The 19,363-nt window shown below is 38.3% G+C and overlaps 1 protein-coding gene across 2 annotated transcripts in view; it reads left to right on the top strand.

The window, feature by feature from the left end:
- Positions 1–19,363, top strand: part of clock.S (clock circadian regulator S homeolog) — a 55,948-nt gene that overhangs the window by 9,729 nt on the left and 26,856 nt on the right. For both annotated transcript variants that reach the window (XM_018243150.2, XM_018243149.2), the window contains 6 exons: positions 5,592–5,700; positions 12,203–12,293; positions 13,217–13,276; positions 15,531–15,679; positions 16,437–16,528; positions 18,832–18,921. In XM_018243150.2, coding sequence (XP_018098639.1) covers positions 12,274–12,293; positions 13,217–13,276; positions 15,531–15,679; positions 16,437–16,528; positions 18,832–18,921 — 411 coding nt within the window. In that variant the 5' untranslated portion in view covers positions 5,592–5,700; positions 12,203–12,273. The remainder of the gene's footprint in view (positions 1–5,591; positions 5,701–12,202; positions 12,294–13,216; positions 13,277–15,530; positions 15,680–16,436; positions 16,529–18,831; positions 18,922–19,363) is intronic.

Here is a 19,363-nt window from a genome sequence, read left to right as displayed (position 1 = left end):
TGCTTGATTTTTGTGAGAAAGCTTATACATGATTAGCAGCAAAACATAGTGTATTGCATCCTTATGTCTCCAGCAATAATGCCATGGTCCATCATGTGCGCAAGCAGTCTCACATGTTTTGGTGGCTGAATTTTTTCCTATACGGCGTTTTCAAGTGAAGGAGAAATTGTGGAGGCAGTTAACTGTGTTTTGATTACCCTACATGTAGCAACAATCAAAACACAGCATGTGTCAAAGCACCAAGGCTAGCAAGAAAACGACAACTGTAGCACACAATTAGCTGGGTGGGGCAGTCGCTCTTTACTGATACACTGCAAGTTGTAGTGATATCAACACCCCCCTCCCCTTCCCCCCCTCCCAGCAGCCTAACAGAACAATGGGAAGGTAACCAGATAGCAGCTCCCTAACACAAGATAACGGCTTCCTGGTAGATCACAGAACAGCACTCAATAGTAAAATCCAGGTCCCATTGCGACACATTAAGTTACATTGAGAAGGAGTAACAACAGCCTGCCAGAAACCAGTTCCATCCTAAAGTGCTGGCTCTTTCTGAAAGCACATGACATTTGCTAGCCTAATGATTACCTTTTTAATTGTAAGTGACTTAAAGGAATTGTTCATCTTTGAGTTAACTTTTAGTATGGCGTAGAGAGTTATATTAATTTTTTTATTCTTTGTGGTTTGTGAGTTATTTAGCTTTTTATTCAGCAGCTCTACGGTTTGCAACTTTAGCAGACTGGTTGCTAGGGTCCAATTTATTTGAATAAGAGACTGCCATATGAATAGGAGAGGATCTGAATAGAAATATGAGTACTACAAAGAAGCAATAACAATACACTTGTAGTCTTACAGAGCATTCGTTTTTTACATAGGGTCAGTGACCCCCCATTTGAAAACTGGAAAGAGTCGGAAGAAGGCAGCAAATAATTAAACTATACAAAATAAATAATGAAGACCAATTGGAAAGTTACTTAGAATTGGCCATTTTATAACATACTAGAAGTTAATTTAAAGGCGAGCCACCCCTTTAATGTCGATTAGATTGATTTGTTTAAAAATGCTAAATGAAAAAAAGTCCTGTTGTGTTTTTCCCTGTAAAGCTCTTTGCTCTGTGATCTGTGCTCTTACTAAGTAAGTAGGTAACTGGGTCAGCAGGTTACTGGGACGATTGAGAATAAGTGAGTTCATTGACTGGCGGCTCTTACAGTGCAACAGTGTGTGCCAAATAAATCCCTTCAGGTTTGTGTGCACAATGCAACAGTGCTCTACCGATTCCCCGTCTGTCTGAGAGGCGACCTGCTTCTTTAGCTGACAGTCAGGTATTTGTATGAGAGAAAAAAGGGAAAGGATAGAGATATAAAATACAAGCACTGTTGTGTATAAATCGGGTTTAGTTGTGTATAACAGTTTGTAGAAAGAAGAGCAGTGCAGTAGAACTCTGGGAGTGGCTAGGAAGAAATCTGTGCTCGTTGAACAGGAATCCTTTATAAATATATGAAACTATTTATGGTTCTAATGAATAATACTTGAGGCAACATTTGCACAGTCCCTTTTGGACTGGCTTGTCTCATAATAAAGAATAGGGTTGGCAATCAGTGATAGGATTAAGCAAAATGCATTTTTAACCAGTCTTTGCATTTCTGGTTGAGCTTCACTTACCCTTATATTACAGAAGGAACCAACAATCCATACCGTAATCCTGATTAGAAATCGTTGGAAACTGGACAGTGTTAGTCTGTAAAATAATTATTGCAAAGACCGTTCATAGTTTGCATAGCATTGAAGTGAATAATAGAAATGTATCAGAAGCAACATCGTGGGATTTGATGTTTTCCTCTTTAAACCCTCAGTGATCATCCCTACCCCAGGAAAAATGCAGAATCACAGATGTTGCACCAGAAAGCCTACAGCCAGAGCAGATTAGGCTTTGCCACTTTAAAGGTGTCTACTGTTTCAGGCTTTCAGAATTTACAGGAAAAGGAGGGGGGTGAAGCATATGGACACCTCATTCAGGGCAAGGCCATATGGTGATGTTAAAGGAGAAGGAAAGGCTAAAACTAAGTAAGCTTTATCAGAAAGGACTATAAAAATACAACAGTAAACCCTCAAGATAATGCTGCCAAAAATAAACTCCACATCTCTTTCCTTCTATTGTGTACACTCGGGCTTCTGCATTCGATTTCCTTCTTTCAGTTTAAACCTCCAGGGCTAGGGCTTGCACATGCTCAGTTTGCTCCTCTCTCTCCCCTCCGTGCTGTAATCTGAGCCCAGAGCTATGAGTAAGAAGGGAGAGACTCCGGCAGTAAGTGATGTCACACCAAGTTAGTATGTCAGCAGCTATCACAAACAACCAGATAGAGCTTCTAGAGCTGTTTACTCAGGTATGGAAAAGCACTCTACAGAATAAATATAGCGTTCTAGCTTGCACTATTGTACTTAATGTATTGCTAATTATCTGCCTCGGTAGCTTTCCTTCTTCTTTAAAGGGGAACTCCACACAAACATAACTTAAGCTTTTTGAAAAGTAAACATAATTTCAAGCAACTTTGCAATATACATCAATTAAAAAATATGCAGACTTTTCATGATTTTTAATGGTTTCTGACAGTTCCCTAAGCCTAGCCCCCTGCTCTGCTGCTAATCTGTCTGACTACTTTGCTGAGCTGGCTGACTATTGTTACTTTGTATCCGCAGCAATCTGTCCTAAGCCTGCATCCTCTAACCCCACAATTCTGATTTCAATAAGGAATGGAACATCACAGTGCAATGCATTGTGGGTTATGTAGTTCCTGCATGCTGTCTGTAAGCTGTGGAGAAGTTGTTACAATTTGTAACATCAGTGTTTTAGTCCCTCCTTCCCTGCCAGGATTTTAAATGATGCAGAAGAGGAAGAAGAATATTAATCAGCTGGATTTCAGCATAGAAAATGGCATTTATTCATACTTTTTGAAGAAACAGGTAACTGTGATGGATATATTAGGGGTTTCTGTGTTATGTGGGCTTCTTTATCAAATTTTGGTTTGGAAGCCGGAGTTCCCCTTTAAGGACCAGGCCAATTTATGAGATTGTCTATGTGTACAGAGCGATCCTATAAATGCCAGTGTAGATACCACTTTTCTGCTAAGCAACATTTTTATAGGCTAACCCTATTGTATAATGTGTAGTGTTAAGTTTAAACCCCCTTGTGTCATGGCTATCTTTGAGTGCCCAGCCTAGTCCTGGGAGTTGTAGACCAAAGACATTGTGGTGAGGTTTTAGACAGTGCTGTTCAATAGTCTCCCTCATTGAGAATCCTGCCTACTCAATGTAATGTATGTTTTAGCATTTTTCAACTTTCAAAACTATTCACTATGTTGCCATCTCTTATAGCTCATTACATACACCCACCACTATGTGGTCCTCTCTTTCACAACTGTGTAACTAGTGCATGGGCAGTTACTTTATCCTTAAACGGCTATATACTTTTTATGGTGTCTTAAATCAGGATTCAAATAAACTAGCTATGCTTTTCTATAAAATGCTATACTAGCAGCATTGGATTGGCAAATGCCTCAAAAAAGAGATTATAATTCTTCTGCCAAAATGGTAATTTTGGGCCTCCACAGCACCTCTCAATGAGTGCATGTAAGATACATTATAGCCCCAGTTTCAGCCTCTCTACTTCTCCACTGCCTGTAATCATGAAAATGCTATGTGACTGCAAATGTATGGGAAGCCTACAGGCAGGTATCTGTGGAATGTTGAATTTAAGGCTTAAAGGAAAATCTGACCGCTAAATTCTCAGACAAGACTATCTTGTTAGTCTGCTAAACAATGTGTGACTGTCACATGTAAATGTATTTAAGTGCGTACAAATTCTCGGTATCTTAGTGCAGCAAACAAGCTATAATCATGAGCGTTGCAGCAAGCAGAAAACAGCAGAAAAAGTAAATGTGGTCCTCCGTCTTCTGCATTCTGATTTGTTGGTCTGTTTGTGAAGCATACAGTTAGGTCCATAAATATTTGGACAGAGACCGCTTTTTTCTAATTTTGGTTCTGTTCATTACCACAATGAATTTTAAATGAAACAATTCAGATGCAGTTGAACTGCAGACTTTCAGCTTTAATTCAGTGGGTTGGACAAAAAGATTGCATAAAAATGTGAGGAACTAAAGCCTTTTGTAACACAATCACTTCATTTCAGGGGCTCAAAAGTAACTGGACAAATTAAAAAACTGAAAATAAAATTTTTCTAATACTTGGTTGAAACCCCTTTGCTGGCAATGACAGCCTGAAGTCTTGAACTCATGGACATCATCAGATTCTGGGTTTCCTCCTTTTTAATGCTCTGCCAGGCCTTTACTGCAGCGGCTTTCAGTTGCCGTTTGTTTGTGGGCCTTTCTGTCCAAAGTTTAGTCTTCAACAAGTGAAATGCAGCTCAAGTAGGTTCATATCAGGTGACTGACTTGGCCATTCAAGAATAATCCGCTTCTTTGCTTTAATCAACTTCTGGGTTGCTTTGGCTGTATGTTTTGGGTCATTATGAAACACCTCCCAATCAATTTGATTGCATTTAGCTGGATTTGAGCAGACAGTGTCTCTGAACACCTCCGAATTCATTCGGCAGCTTCTGTCCTGTTCAGCAACTTCGGGCGACTTTGGAAAATGAATCGCCGTGTGTGGTTAGCGCTGGCGATTTATCATTTTAGCCAGCGCATGAGTGAGGGAAGGCCTTCGGGGAGATTGGTCGCCGCAAAGACTAGGCGATTAGTTGCCAGGCGACTAAATCTCCCCGAAACGCCCAGTGTGACCTTACCCTAAAGAGAAGACTGCATGAAAGTAAATACAGAGGGTGCACTGCAAGGTGCAAGCCACTCATAAGCTTGTGTACTACCACACAAACCAATGCAGCCTGTTCTTATGGAGGAAGCAGTGTTCTCTCTCAGCTGTGTGTTTATGCAAACATACATACACAACACCATTGCATGAGTTGTGGACATCACAAACATATTTTGTATACACAGAATTCATGCTGACAAAATAAATATATATATATATATATATATATATATATATATATATATATATATATATATATATATATATATATATATATATATATATATTATTTTTTTTTTTTTTCCCAAAACAGATTACAGTAAAAGCTTTAATGAGCCGGCATCCCTTATATTTATACGGATGTCTCCATATGCTGAACTGTGTAGTTCTACTGTCTATGTTGCTTTTTAACACACGTGGAATTTACTTCTTTTCTCTTTAAGCAATTTTCAATTTCGTAACTATACCTCTACATAATCCGAAAAGTGAGTTCCTACTTTAATCCTCTAAGAGACTGCCGCGTAATATTAGGGACTGTTCCTTCGGTGTTAAAAAGATGTTTTTAAATTGTACCCTTAATAGATAATGAGTCAAAAGAGTCTCTTGCTTTAATCTTTTCGCTTATAGCAGATTAAAGACAAAGTGGTGTGTGTATATACCAATAACCCCAATACATTGCAAATGTATGCTAACTTGTACACTAACATGGTTTGGGAAATGAAACCTCTCTTTGTGTTTTCTCCTGTTATACTTGTCTATTTCATCTCTTGCAGATTTGAAATTAGAAATGCTGCTGTGTCACAGAAACTTGAGCTGAAGCTTTCTTCTAACAGACCACTTGTCCTGCAACCAGTTCATTTTCCTGAGCTAGAACGCTATAAGGTAATGTTAGACAATAAGAAGTATTATGCTTACAGAAATTATAGTAAATCTGTTCTGTCCCCTGGGGAGCTTATGATCTAAGGTTCCTTTCACATACACTGTGGTCTATTTCATCAGATGCCAGTTAAGCTCACTGTATGTGAAGTATGGGAGGGAACCGGAGTACCTCACTTAAACTCACTTAAGCACAGAGTAAATATGTATTATTTGATTAATTTCTGAAGCTAATGCACCATGGCCCAAACAGTATTAAATGTCTATTATCTTGCATTTTATTTATTTTTTTGTAATTCACCAAAGACTTGCTAGTTCTTAAATAATGAGACCTTCTTTCGCTTGTCTTTTTCAATGCCTTTTGATTGTTTGTCTACGCTGTTTTTATTTGTTACTGAAATAAAATTTAAATGCATTCTGATATTCATGAGTAAAGCCTAGCACTTATTCATAGGCAATGAAACGCGTTAGGCTCCATGTGGGGTTGTTTTGATATTTTAATAGGATGCAATAAAAATATATTTTATCCAAAAGCATGCATATAGAAGTATCATGTTATACCTCTGGTCACTAGAGGTTTCTAGCATGCTAAAATTTAATATAAACTAATATATAGGTCTGTATCCAGGGTTTTTTGTATGTATTGGAAACATAAGACCAAATGCATGCATCACTGCCTGACGTGTTTCGGAACTACACTAGTCCTTAATCATAGGCTAAATTAAGTCTATTACGAAATGATTTAAATACACGAAAAAAATCACATGACAATTTCTGTCCAATCAAAACAAGATAGCGGAAAACATTTGTATTCAGGCATTCCCCCTAAGGGGATCAAAGGGAAAGGAAAGGCAACTTTATAGGATAGATCTAAATATTTTTTAAACAAAATTGTTTGTATCCCAGCGTTTGTTTAGTCCTTTGGGACTCCTAGTCCCCAATTTAAAAATTCAGAAGGCTTCACGACGATTGATAGCCGTTAGCAAATCACCCTGTCTAATTGAGAGAAAAACTTTCTCTATTACTTGCACACATACTTTAAGTACTTAGTATTACTATTACAACAAGGGGTTTCTTTATTGGCATTCTCAGTAGAGTATATGTGCTCCCCAACACGATCCTTTAATCTCTGAATAGTACATCCCACATATTGAACCTGACATTAGTACATAGGAACAAGTAAATTACAGACCTACTGTTGCAATTAAGGCTCTATAAGACCCACTTGTTTTGCAGCATCGCTGCCAAATAAGTGGATCTTAACCCAGTCTGTCCACCAACATGCTATACCCAGGCCCTCAGGCCAAAGAAAATATTTTACCATTCACATTTAATTTTGTAGACTGATATATTTTTTATATATAGCATTGACATTAAAGATTTTTTTTACCAAATTGGGAGATTATTGATTGCAACAATATTACCATATTTGATTGCTTTTAGCGTCTAACGTTCCCACATTTTTCTCCTAGACTTAACCCAGCCTAATTTTCAGGATGCTTGAAATCCATGCACATTTGTTGCTATGAACTATAATTATAAATTATTAAAATTTTTATTTGTAGCCATACCAACAGTTTGAAATCGAAATTTATAAATTAAATGAAATTCAGTTCAGATTGAATAGACCAGAAAAAAAGAAAACTCTATTTGAGTTAAATTAAAGAAAACTCTATTTGAGGTTTTTTTTTCTGAAAAACCCGAATGTCAAGAAGGATGCAAACCTCACCAAATTAATCCCTGGACCTCTCCCATTGACTAATACAGCAATTTGGCCGGTTTAAGGTTGCGAATAGTCAAATTCAAGTTCTTTAAGGGCCAGAGTATGATAAATCCTGAAATTCAAATTTGAATTAAAACTCAAATTGAGTTTGGATAATTGACTATTTGAATTTGAGAGTTTTGACCAAAAAATTAATTTGAAAATTCGAATTTTCACTTCGACCTTTAATAGATCTGCCCCATAGAGTTTGCTTAACTCTGTTGTATCAGCCTGGCCTCTTATGTACATAGTAGCTGCTGTACCAGGTAGAACTAAAGAGTCACTGGGGGTCATTTATCAACACTGGGCAAATTTGCCCATGGGCAGTAACCCATGGCAACCAATCAGATTGCACTCGTTGTTCTACTTGCAGCAGGGTTTAAAAAGCTAATCACTGATTGGTAACTGCCCATGGGCAAATTTGCCCAGTGTTGATAAATGAGCCTCGTGTATCATGCATGGATACCTGTATGACAAGATTGTGTTGCATATGACATGTGTTCTGGTGGAGTCAAGTTTGAGGCCTCGCCCTAGAAGTTAATTACAGTCTGTTGCACATATAAATGGTTTTCTGATCTTATCTATCCTCTAATTAAAGGAGAACAAATGCTTAAAGGGGAACTAAAGCTTAACTAAGAAGTAGCTAGAAATGTTGTATTATGTTTTTGGCATCTGTACGAGCCCAAGGCAACCGCAGTCCTATCAGTAAAGATCTGTGTCTCGGAAGATGCCCCAGTAGCTCCCCATCTTCTTTTCTGCTAATTCACTGCACATGCTCTGTGCTGCTGTCACTTACTGAGCTTAGGGACCCACTCACAATATACAGTACACATAGAATAGAAATGTCACAATATACGGCTGATTAGTAATTAATACAGATAATTACTACATGGCGGCACAGAAGCCAGTGCAATTAGCATCAGAATTTAATAATCAGCCCTGTAGCATCAGCTTATATTACAGACAAACCTCATTTTCTACTTGATAATTTGTGACGACCCCTAAGCTTAGCTTCTCAACAGCTGCTCAGAGCCCACTGAGCATGTGAGTGTCACAGACACTTTCCAAGATGGTGACCCCCTGTGACAAGTTTGAAGTCCTGGATCATTGCTGCTATTGACAAGCTGAAACTTTAAGCTGGTACAATAAGTTCAGGTTATAAAATAAGCATTATTAGCCACATTCATATTTAGGGTTTAGTTCTTTTTTTACTGTGAGCAGGATTAAGCATACTTGGGTTACTTTGGGAGGAAAAATTATTTGCAAATGCATTAAATGCACTCATTGTATGTAGTTTGTGCTTTTGGATTATTCCATATTGAAACATTGCCATTTTAAGCATTATGTCTATCCCTTTGGCTCATATGAGTCTCCGTGCTTGCACACAAGCCTAGGACACGCACACAATGGCTTACATAGCTGACGAATGGACAGAGCTGTGTCTGCCATACTTTTTCCTGTTACAGTTAGAAACTACATTATTTCCTGTCAGGTGATCAATGCGAGACTTAAAGGAAAACTATACCCCCAAAATGAATACTTAAGCAACAATTTATATCAAATTGAATGACATATTAAAGAATCTTACCAAACTGGAATATATATTTACATAAATATTGCCCTTTTATATCTCTTGCCTTGAACCACCATTTCGTGACTCTATCTGTGCTGCCTCAGAGATCACCTGACCAGAAATACTACAACACTAACTGTAACAGGAAGAAGTGAGGAAGCAAAAGGCAGAACTCTGTCTGTTAATTGGCTCATGTGACCTTACATGTGGTTTGTATGTGAGTACAGTGAATCTTACGATCTCAGGGGGCGGCCCTTATTTTTTAAAATGGCAATTTTCTATTTATGATTACCCAATGGCACATACTACTAAAAAAGTATATTATTATGATAATGGTTCATTTACATGAAGCAGGGTTTTACACATGAGCTGTTTTACTCAGTATCTTTTAATAGAGACCTACATTGTTTGGGGGGTATAGTTTTCCTTTAAGAAGAGCATCACAAAATGAGGCTCTGTCTCCGTAATGAGATAATTTCCCTCCTGATCTTATTTGTCTTCATTACAAAAAAGTTGGTGTTTTTTTACCCAGTAGACTGTCTGCCTATCTTTAGGGACCAAGGGAAAAGATAACTGACCCTACCTCAATAATTAGAAGAGGGTCACAACTAAAATATCTCTGTGTCTCACTAACTCTCAAATGAATTGCTGTGTCTAATAGTGATGTGCGGGCCGACCCGATATCCGCGGGTTCAGGTCGACCTCACAGTGCTCCTCGCGGGTGCGGGTTGAGCTCTTCTCCTGCTCTCCCTGCCCACCACCTTCAAATTCCGGGTTCCGGTTTTATAGTCTCGCGTCTGCTTGCCCCGACCCCTTTGTGACGTCATTGTGATGTCATCAGCGGGGCGGTGCGGGTCTAGAAAAGGACCCCGGAAGCACGGGTTGTAGCAGGGCGGGTTAGGTGCGGGTCAGGGAACCCCTGACCCCCACATCACTAGTGTCTAACCCCCCAAAACCGTAGATAGCCTTGCTCCTAAAATTATAATTAACAAAAGACCATGATGAAAAAAGCTTTACCCCTAGCAGCAAAGCAATGATCAGGCCTGAAATGTAACAAATAAGAAACTGCCTGACAGGCTTTTTGCTCTCAATTAAGTGCTTTGTCATAGGCTCTTTTAAATTTACAGTCCCTTGAATGACACTCAAGGAATACTACAGTGGCCCTTCAACTAAATGAGTGGCTTTTAATTGAAGCAACAGGATATTTTTGCTGTAAGCGACTTCTTCTGCCTTGAAAAGCATTTTCTATATACCAGCTAGAAATGGCTAATGAAAGAGGAATTATGTGTTTGTTTTGCTTTGGTTTGTTCTGTGAGTTTGAACGTCAGATGTTCTAGTGTGGAGGATGAGGTTCATGTGTGGTACATGATATGTGGCTTTGGGCTAGTGTTGCAGAATGTCTGGCATACTTTGCCAGATTAAGTCAGCAGTTTGGAGCTGCTAACTGAAGTGATATAAAGGGTGGGAAATTGATCTGGGAATAGCTATGGATGTTGTCTTCATTTTTTTTTTTTATTTGGGTTTTTGAATTCTCTGCTTTATTCTGCAACTCTCCAGTTTCAAATATTATATGGTCGGTGCAGTCTTTTACTTTAGTTTATTGTTTTCATTCCTTATGTTTCTTTTTAGGGTCTCTGTGCATGCTCTGTCTTGACTTCTGGCTTACTGTCTAGTTGCTGTGGCAACAGTCCATAGTAACATTCAAATTCAGAACTGGAGAGCTGCAGGACAAAGAAATTACTGTACATTGCAAACAGTTAACACCAAAGGAACACTAGTTTAAAGCACCATTCCACATCCTGTAAAGCATTTTAAGGTGAACTACCCCTTTAAGGGGTGATTAGTTGCCCACCGTCAAATCTCCTCCTCATCGGGTGACTAATCTCTCTGAAATGCCTTCCCGCCGGCAACAATGTGAATCGCCGTTGGGATGGCACTCTGATTTCGGTTTTCCGAAATTTCCTCGCGAGGCAACTTCGGAAAACAAAGAGATCCAAGTGCCATTTCGCTGGTGATTTACATTCTTGGCGGTGGGAAGGCATTTTGGGAGAGAAGTCGCCCGAAGAGGAGGATATTTTTTCTCTGGCCGACTAATATACCCGGAACGCTACGTGTGCCATCAGCCTTTAAAAGCAAAAGAACTCACACTCTACGTAGGTTTATTTTCTCTTAATTCTTTGAGTTTAGAAAATCACATAGGCATGGGCTATTTTGAGCAGGGAATGTTACATAAAAATCCATAGAATAGTCATATTGACTTGCACGAACTTTAATAAAGCAGAATTCCTTGTCCATATAAATTTGTGGCATAAGCTGCTGTTGTTACAGGGAGCCAAATATAAAAGCTAAACTATTTAATACAGGGAGTCCTCGAGTTACATACACCTCACATACAACTCACACTATTACAGTAACATACTATGGTTTGCTTGACTTTTAGTAGCATTTAGCTTTAATAAACCACCTGCCCCAATCCCATCTGGTGTGTGTTGTCTACTGCAGAGTACAGAAAGGTAAACATAAATACTATGTTAAGACATCTGTCTACGTTGCTTTTATTAAGTGAATGTACCTTTTCCAACTTACATACAAATTCAACTTAAGAACAAACCTACAGACTCTTATCTCGTACATAACCCGGGGACTCCCTGTATACTTTTTGCTATGCTTCCAGAAAAAAACCCCCATAACAGAAGCTGTCATCCATTTCAATACAATAGGCAGAATAAATCATTTTTTTTAATAATAATGTGTTATGTAATGAGCAGAGCTTTATGAAATCAAATATTTCTGTACTTTCAATACCCTGTAGTATTGCAGATAGACACACTAAATTGAAAATTACATATATTTTGTCTATATTTTGCCATTTAATGTTGGTGTGTCAGAACCATCTCCTGATTAGGCATGTAAACCTGCTTAGTTGGCAGATTGCTTGCAATAGAGCAGGATTTTGTGTAAAGATTGCTTTAAACTAGTTGACATCAACTGTAGCCTCTTTCCATAGTATCATTGGAAAATGCTTGGGTTAAAAATCTGTATTTGTAATCAGCATGCCTTGAACAGTGATGAAAATACATGTCTGTACATTATCAAATAAGGTCCAAAAAGAAGCAAAACAGAGCAAATTTAGTTTGTCTTAATAGGCTGACAGTGTATGTTTTTCTTTGCAGATAAGTCTACAAATGTCTCCTACGAGGCTAAAGTGTGACCTTTTCTTCTCCTTTCCATAAGCATACATAAGATGAGCTCTACTACAGACAGGTAACTGTTAAAATAAAAGTAAGAAAAAAAAAAAAAAGTAATATCATTACCTCCGTGTTTATTTAGTTGCAAGTTTTTTGCCACCCTCCCACATTCACTTACTGTACAATATACTGAACAAATTTGCACACAGCGTTGAAAAAGGTACCAGGTACTCCTGAATGAATTTGAAATATTTAGAAAAGCATTAAATGTTTTTATTTTTCAGGCCTAGTCTATTTGTTTCTGTAACTTTCTGCATATAAGTGCATCATGCCTCACACTGACCTTGGAATCTTTATCTATGTGCTATGCATGTATAGCTCATGGCTGATATGGTAACCTTCAAATCCAAGTATTTCCAGTCAGCTATAGATGCTTTAGAACTCTACAAAACAACGGCTGTAAGGCCAAGATCCTGGGAGTCCCAACTAAGCAGTAAAAAATGAGTACCACAGATTTCTGTATATCAGGCTAAAAAGCCTAAAGCTGGCCATAGATGCAAAGATCCGATCGTACGAATCAATGTACGATCGGACTTTCCCATCTCCCGACCCGCCACTAACCATTCAGATCAAAGTCTTACCAGTCAGATTAGTTAAAGAACAGATCAGCAATGTTTTGCCCCTTACAGCAATCGTACGATATCTATGTCCAACCAAAGCTAGTGACAGTCTCCCTCTGAAAATCGTACGATCGGCAATACACGCAGAGATATTATCGGCAGCCGACAGAAATTTTCTAACCTGTCCGTCCGAACAAACGACCGATCTCCGCCGGACGAAAAATGTCGGGACTCTCTACACACGGTTCGAAAATCGTACGAATCCTCGATTCGTACGATCAGATCTTTGCGTCTATGTCCAGCTTTAGTTAGCCTCTTGGTATAGACTATTTATCGTTGTGCTATATACACTAACAGCAGTTGTGTCTTCCTGTCTCAGAGATGACGGTAGTATTTTTGATGAACTGGTGGATGAAGATGACAAGGATAAAGCAAAGAGGTATGCCTTACTTGGAGTTCATATGTGGCATGGCTAACTTCATCCTGTCAAAATTGCTTGGTATTTAATGGGGAATATTGGAAAACATTGGAATACTTTAATATGGTACAAATGCAATAATAAGAAATAATTAACATGTTAAATTATGAATATTTGTAACCTGTGTATTAGAACAAGCATGTATTAAGTCTTGTGTGCTAGAGTAAAAGAATATGATGGTGAGACCTTCTTCAGAATTAGGTGGCAAGGAACACCCATTAATGGACCAGACTGAATACACCTTTGCCTTTAGAAAGTGTGAACGCACAGCTTGATTTCTATGCCCTGTGTTCAGTTCTACTCTCTGCTGATCTAAGCCTACTGTCACTTGGTGGTATCGCTTGCCACAGATTTTCCTGTTAAACAGTGATAAAATATCAAAAACCATTGGCTCATGTGGTGTTAAATGGGTATTTTTTTTTTTTGGGTAGGGGCCCTCTTGTAGTGGTTATTGGTTGTTTTGTATGTAATATAGTCAGTGTATACACCTATTTATTGTGCATCACTACAGAATATATTGACACTATATAAATGTGGTAATCCATAAAACTTTTAGTATTGTGTAACCACATACCTATCCTATGAGCTAGGGTAGATATTCAGTTAAACGGGTGAGTAGCTCCCACTTGTTACCAAGGTAGATAGGCAGGAAAATCACGGAGGAACAAATGGAAGGGAGAGTGATAAGACTGGTATTAACATTTTTAGCAATTTGAGATATTACTATGCTTCAAATTAAGCAGTGAATGTTAAATGATACCTATCCACCTCATGCAATTTTTAGTGAATGTCTTTTTAGGGACATGGTCCTGCATCGCTTCTAAGGTTGGGAAGTAGTGAGTCTCTTGAATGGCAGCGTGTTTTTATATTTTAATTATTATTAAAAGTCTTAATACGCTATTTGAATCCATCATCTGAACTGGTTGGCTGGAAGTATAGGGTAGATGCAAGTTAGGATTGTATCTAGCCCTGAATGACTTCAGTAGGAAATGGATTATTATGGTTTGTGCATACTAACTTGCAGATGAGTGGCACTTCGATTTTTGTGTTGCTCATATTTAAGGTAAAGGGGAAATCTGCCCTATGAGTTGTAGTTAATGTGTCCAGATACAGTAACCCATAGCAGCCAATCAGCTGGTAGCATTTACTGGTCACCTGATTAAAAGCAAACATCTTATTGGTTGCTATGGCTTACTGCACCTGGACAAATGTAGTCCTTAAATTACAAATGGAGGTTAGTATGGAATTTGTCAGGGGTTTGTTTTTGATCCTAGATTTGGATCCTCATGCTGTTTATGGTTTTCACTACTACCCCCTTACATGGTAGCACCAAATCCTCCCACTACCATATCCACATTGTTAATCACCACAAAGCGGTAGTAGAAGCACTTGTTAGCCAAATGTTAGTTGGAAAAATGGCCGTCTGCATTTTCAGATGAACTGGAATTCAGGATTGCATTCAAAGAATAAATAGATAAGGAGACATTTGAAAATGAATGGAGGTATATTACACATATGGGAAGCAGCTGCTTGAACTCTTTGGGGCTCTAGCTCATGCGAGTTAATGAATCCGTTGTACTAAGTCGTGTATTGAAAAAAGCTGTCCAGGTGTCCAATATTTTGCCAAAAGGTGACCTAGAGAGGGCTTGATTGCTGAGGCATATTGACAATTTTTATGCATGAGGAGCAATGACTAAAGGGATTTGGAAGCCTTTAGAGTAGGGGCAGATTGGGGGAGATTTGGTCGCCTGGCGACTAATCACCTCTTCTGCGGGGCGACAATCTCCCCGAACTGCCTTCCGCCTGCTTGAATGAGAAAACGCCAGCCCAATGCACTCTGCGCTTCGATTACCGAAATAGCCCAACGGGAAATCGAAGCGTTGTGAGTGCATTGCACTGGCGTTTTCTCATTCAAGCAGGAAGAAGGAAGTTCGGGGGGGTTTGTCGCCCCGCAGAAGAGTCAATTAGTCACCAGGCGACTAAATCTCCCCGAATCTGCCCGTCTGCCCTTAGCCTTAAGTACAAAGCAAACTACCCATAATAATTTATCTGCAACTATTTATCTGGAATTAACTGTTAGTATGTTATAAATGGAGTTGTTCTAAGCTACAATTTCATTCATTAGCCTATTTTTATTACCATACAGTTTGTAAGCTATGTAGATTCATAGGATTGCTTTTTTTAATTTTGGAATGCCTCTTTTTTTACATTAAAGAGCGTCTCGGAACAAATCGGAGAAAAGGAGAAGAGATCAGTTCAATATTCTCATTAAGGAGCTTGGATCTATGTTGCCAGGCAATGCCCGAAGGATGGACAAATCCACAGTGCTGCACAAAAGCATTGACTACCTACGGAAGCATAAAGGTACGTGTGCTCTTTCTTAGCTACAATGTCTTGCGAATGCATCCAGACTTGTGACCAATTTTCTCATTTTACCAAATGGCAAATCCTACACTGACATTTATTTTCCCTCAGGGATTTTTTTTTTTTTTCAAAAAGCTATTTCATGGTCTAAAGGAAACATGAAAACTCAAGGGACTTTATACTATTAAGGGGGTGGCTGATGGGTAGATTAATCGCCCTGTGACAAATCTTCTCTACTGCGGGCAACTAATCTCCCCGAAATGCCTACGAATCGCCGGCGGGATGGCATACGAGTCGCCTGAAGTTTCCTCATGTGGCAACTTGCGTCGACTTCGGAAATCCGAAGTGATTGGTATGCCAAACTGTCGTATTCTTGCTGACAGGAAGGCAATTCAGGGAGATTGGTCGCCGCAGTAGAGAAGATTTGTCGCTGGGCTACTAATCTACCCGTCTGCCACCACCCTAATGATTTTACTTTTAAATTCCTGGATCCTTATCTTCCCAGTGAGTGCTGCTAGGCAGGAAAAGAATAGACAAGAAATTGCAAAGCAAAAAAAAGTGCACCACGACCCCATACAAAATAAAATGCAAAAGTTTGCTCACGTGTAAAAACCCATGGCAACCAATAATATGTCTGGTAAATGGTATATGCTATCTGCTATTTGTTTGCTATAGTTGAGCAAACGTTGCACTCTTTCTCCCCCTTAAATCCTAAAGCATAATCTCTAACCTTTTGCTGCACGATGATTCCCTGCAGAAATCAGTGCACAGTCGGATGCTAGTGAAATACGACAAGACTGGAAACCTACGTTCCTTAGTAATGAGGAATTCACTCAGCTCATGCTGGAGGTAGGTTGGACTTGCAGTGCTTAATATTAAAGGGAACTTACACTTGTTGAAATAATAAAGTTGAAAGAAAGCTTTTTAATTTAACGTAACAATGCATACCTTGCTCTCTTTACCCGACTCCCGAAAAGCTGGATTTGACTGTGCTGGGCAGAATGGTAAATATATTTCCTGATTTAGTCCTTTGGCATTTGCTAGCAACTAGATACTTAATGGAGCTGTATAGATTCTGTACAGTATAGCTAAATACAGTTTTTCTAGCATATTTAATTCTGTCCTGAACAATATATTGGGCCTACCACCGACCAATATCGTGACAATCTGAAAAACTTGTCAATTTCTTTTCATTTTTTTACACAAAGCTTAAACATAACACGTAATAACTATTGATTTCTTGTGGTGTAATAGGCCGAGTATATTAGATAGACAAACATCTAAACCCAACCCTGAAAGGAAAATGTAAAGGAACAGTAACACCAAAAAAATTAGGGGCGGGGAGGGAAATTGCGTGACTTTTTGTCACATAACAAGGAAGTAAAAAATGTTTTCCTCTTTCCACCCCTAATTTGCATATGCTAATTAGGATTCGGTTTGGTATTCAGCCAAATCTTTCGCAAAGGATTCGGGGGTTCAGTCGAATCCAAAATAGTGGATTCGGTGCATCCCTAAAAAAAAAATGAAAGCATTTTAAAGTAATTAACATATAATATACTGGTAAAAGCTGTGTGTTTGCTTCAGAAAGACTACTATAGTTTATATAAACAAGCTGCTTTGTAGCCATGGGGGCAGCCATTCAATCTGGCGAAAAGGAGAAAAGGCACAGGTTACAAAGCACATAAGATAAGCCCTGTCCAATGCAATGTTGATTTATCAGTTATCTGCTATGTATCCTGTGCATTTTTTTGGTGTTACTGTTTTTTTTAATCAAATGTAAATGATGGGTAGATTCAAAGTTGAGGTTTTACCACAATTCAAGGTTTTTGGTGGAAACATTTGAATTTGTTTCCTAACTTTTTGAGATTAGTTATGTGCCAAAAACTTAAAGGAAAACTATACACCCAAAATGAATACTTGAGCAACCGATATTTATTTATTAAAATTAAGTGACATATTACAGAATCTTACCAAACTGGTACAGGTATGGGACCTGTTATCCAGAATGCTCGGGACCTGGGGTTTTCCGGATAACGAATCTTTCCGTAATTTGGGTCTTCATGCCTTAAGTCTACTAGAAATTCATTTAAACATTAAATAAACCCAATAGGCTGGTTTTGCTTCCAATAAGGATTAATTATATCGTAGTTGGGATCAAGTACAATGTACTGTTTTATTATAACCGAGAAAAAGGAAATCATTTTTGATTATTTGGATAAAATGGAGTCTATGGGAGACAGCCATTCCGTAATTCAGAGCTTTCTGGATATCTGGTTTCCGGATAAGGGATCTTATACCTGTATATATATTTAAGTAAATATTGCCCTTTTACATCTCTTACCTTGAACCACCATTGGTGATGGTCTATGTGCTGCCTCAGAGATCACCTGACCCAGAAATACTACAACTCTAACTGTAACAGGAAGAAGTGTGGAAGCAAAAGACAGAACTCTGTCTATTAATTGGCTCATGTGACCTTACATGTATGGTTTGTTTGGTATGTTTGTGTGCACTGTGAATCCTACGATCCCAGGGAGCTGCCCATATTTTTTTTTAAATGGCAATTTTCTATTTATGATTACCCAATGGCACATACTACAAAAAATGGTTTATTTACATGAAGCAGGATTTTACATATGAACTGTTTTATGCAATATATTTTTATAGAAACCTACATTGTTTGAGGGGTATAGTTTTCCTTTATTCTTGAATAAAATGAAAAATCAGCATCTAATCGGGTTGATGTAGAAGGCGATGGGAGGAGTATTTTCAAAATTCAATTTGAATAATCTGAAATATGGCAGATTCATTGAAAATTAAGGATAGAATGTGATATCCCAGTGTATGCATTGATTATTTTTTTTAACGTTTTAAGTCTTTGATCCCCCACCCTCCTTCTTCTGCTAATCTATTGAAGCATAATGCTTCTTATTCTGATATTGTGACCCTATCAAGTGTAGCTATCTGTGGTAAGAAACACAAACTGTTTTTGTATAAGCTTTAGTGTCTATCATAAATCATTCATTCATACTCCCTTTACAATCTTTTTAGACATTCAGTTTTAGTTGAACAACAGTTCTACAGCTATAAGTAATTGAGATGAAACCATACAGCTATTACATGCAATAAAGACCTGTTTGGTTACCTTTCAGGCGCTGGATGGATTTTTCCTGGCAGTTATGACAGATGGAAATATAATATATGTATCTGAAAGCGTGACCTCCTTACTTGAACACTTACCAGTAAGTGAAAGGCAACTCTGAATTCAACTGAATGACACCTGTTAAGATGATTATTACACGTTTTTGTTTTTTGCTGGAAAAAGGGAATTGTTCGTTCCAGTTTGTTGAAGGGGTTGTTCACCTTAAAATTAAATTTTAGTATGATGTAGAACAGGGGTGCCCAAAAAGTAGATCGGGATCTACCAGTAGACCTTTAGCTGGTGATCAGTAGATCTGAAAACACGGTCAAAAATCAGCTTGTCTAAAGCACCGTGTCAAGCTTTTCATTTAGATATTTATTATGTGAAGGTTACATAAGATATAGTATATATACAGTAACAATATACATTTTCCCAAGAATCAGTATTTAAGTAATATTTTCCATGGAACAGAATGCTAACAATGCTTTTATGGGTGTAGATCATAATGGGACAACATCACTAAAAGTAGACTCCTGGTGTAG

Source organism: Xenopus laevis, chromosome 1S (genome assembly GCF_017654675.1).
Source record: "Xenopus laevis strain J_2021 chromosome 1S, Xenopus_laevis_v10.1, whole genome shotgun sequence".
In the NCBI taxonomy this organism is placed as follows: domain Eukaryota; kingdom Metazoa; phylum Chordata; class Amphibia; order Anura; family Pipidae; genus Xenopus; species Xenopus laevis.
This window is presented reverse-complemented; position numbering and strand designations above follow the sequence as displayed.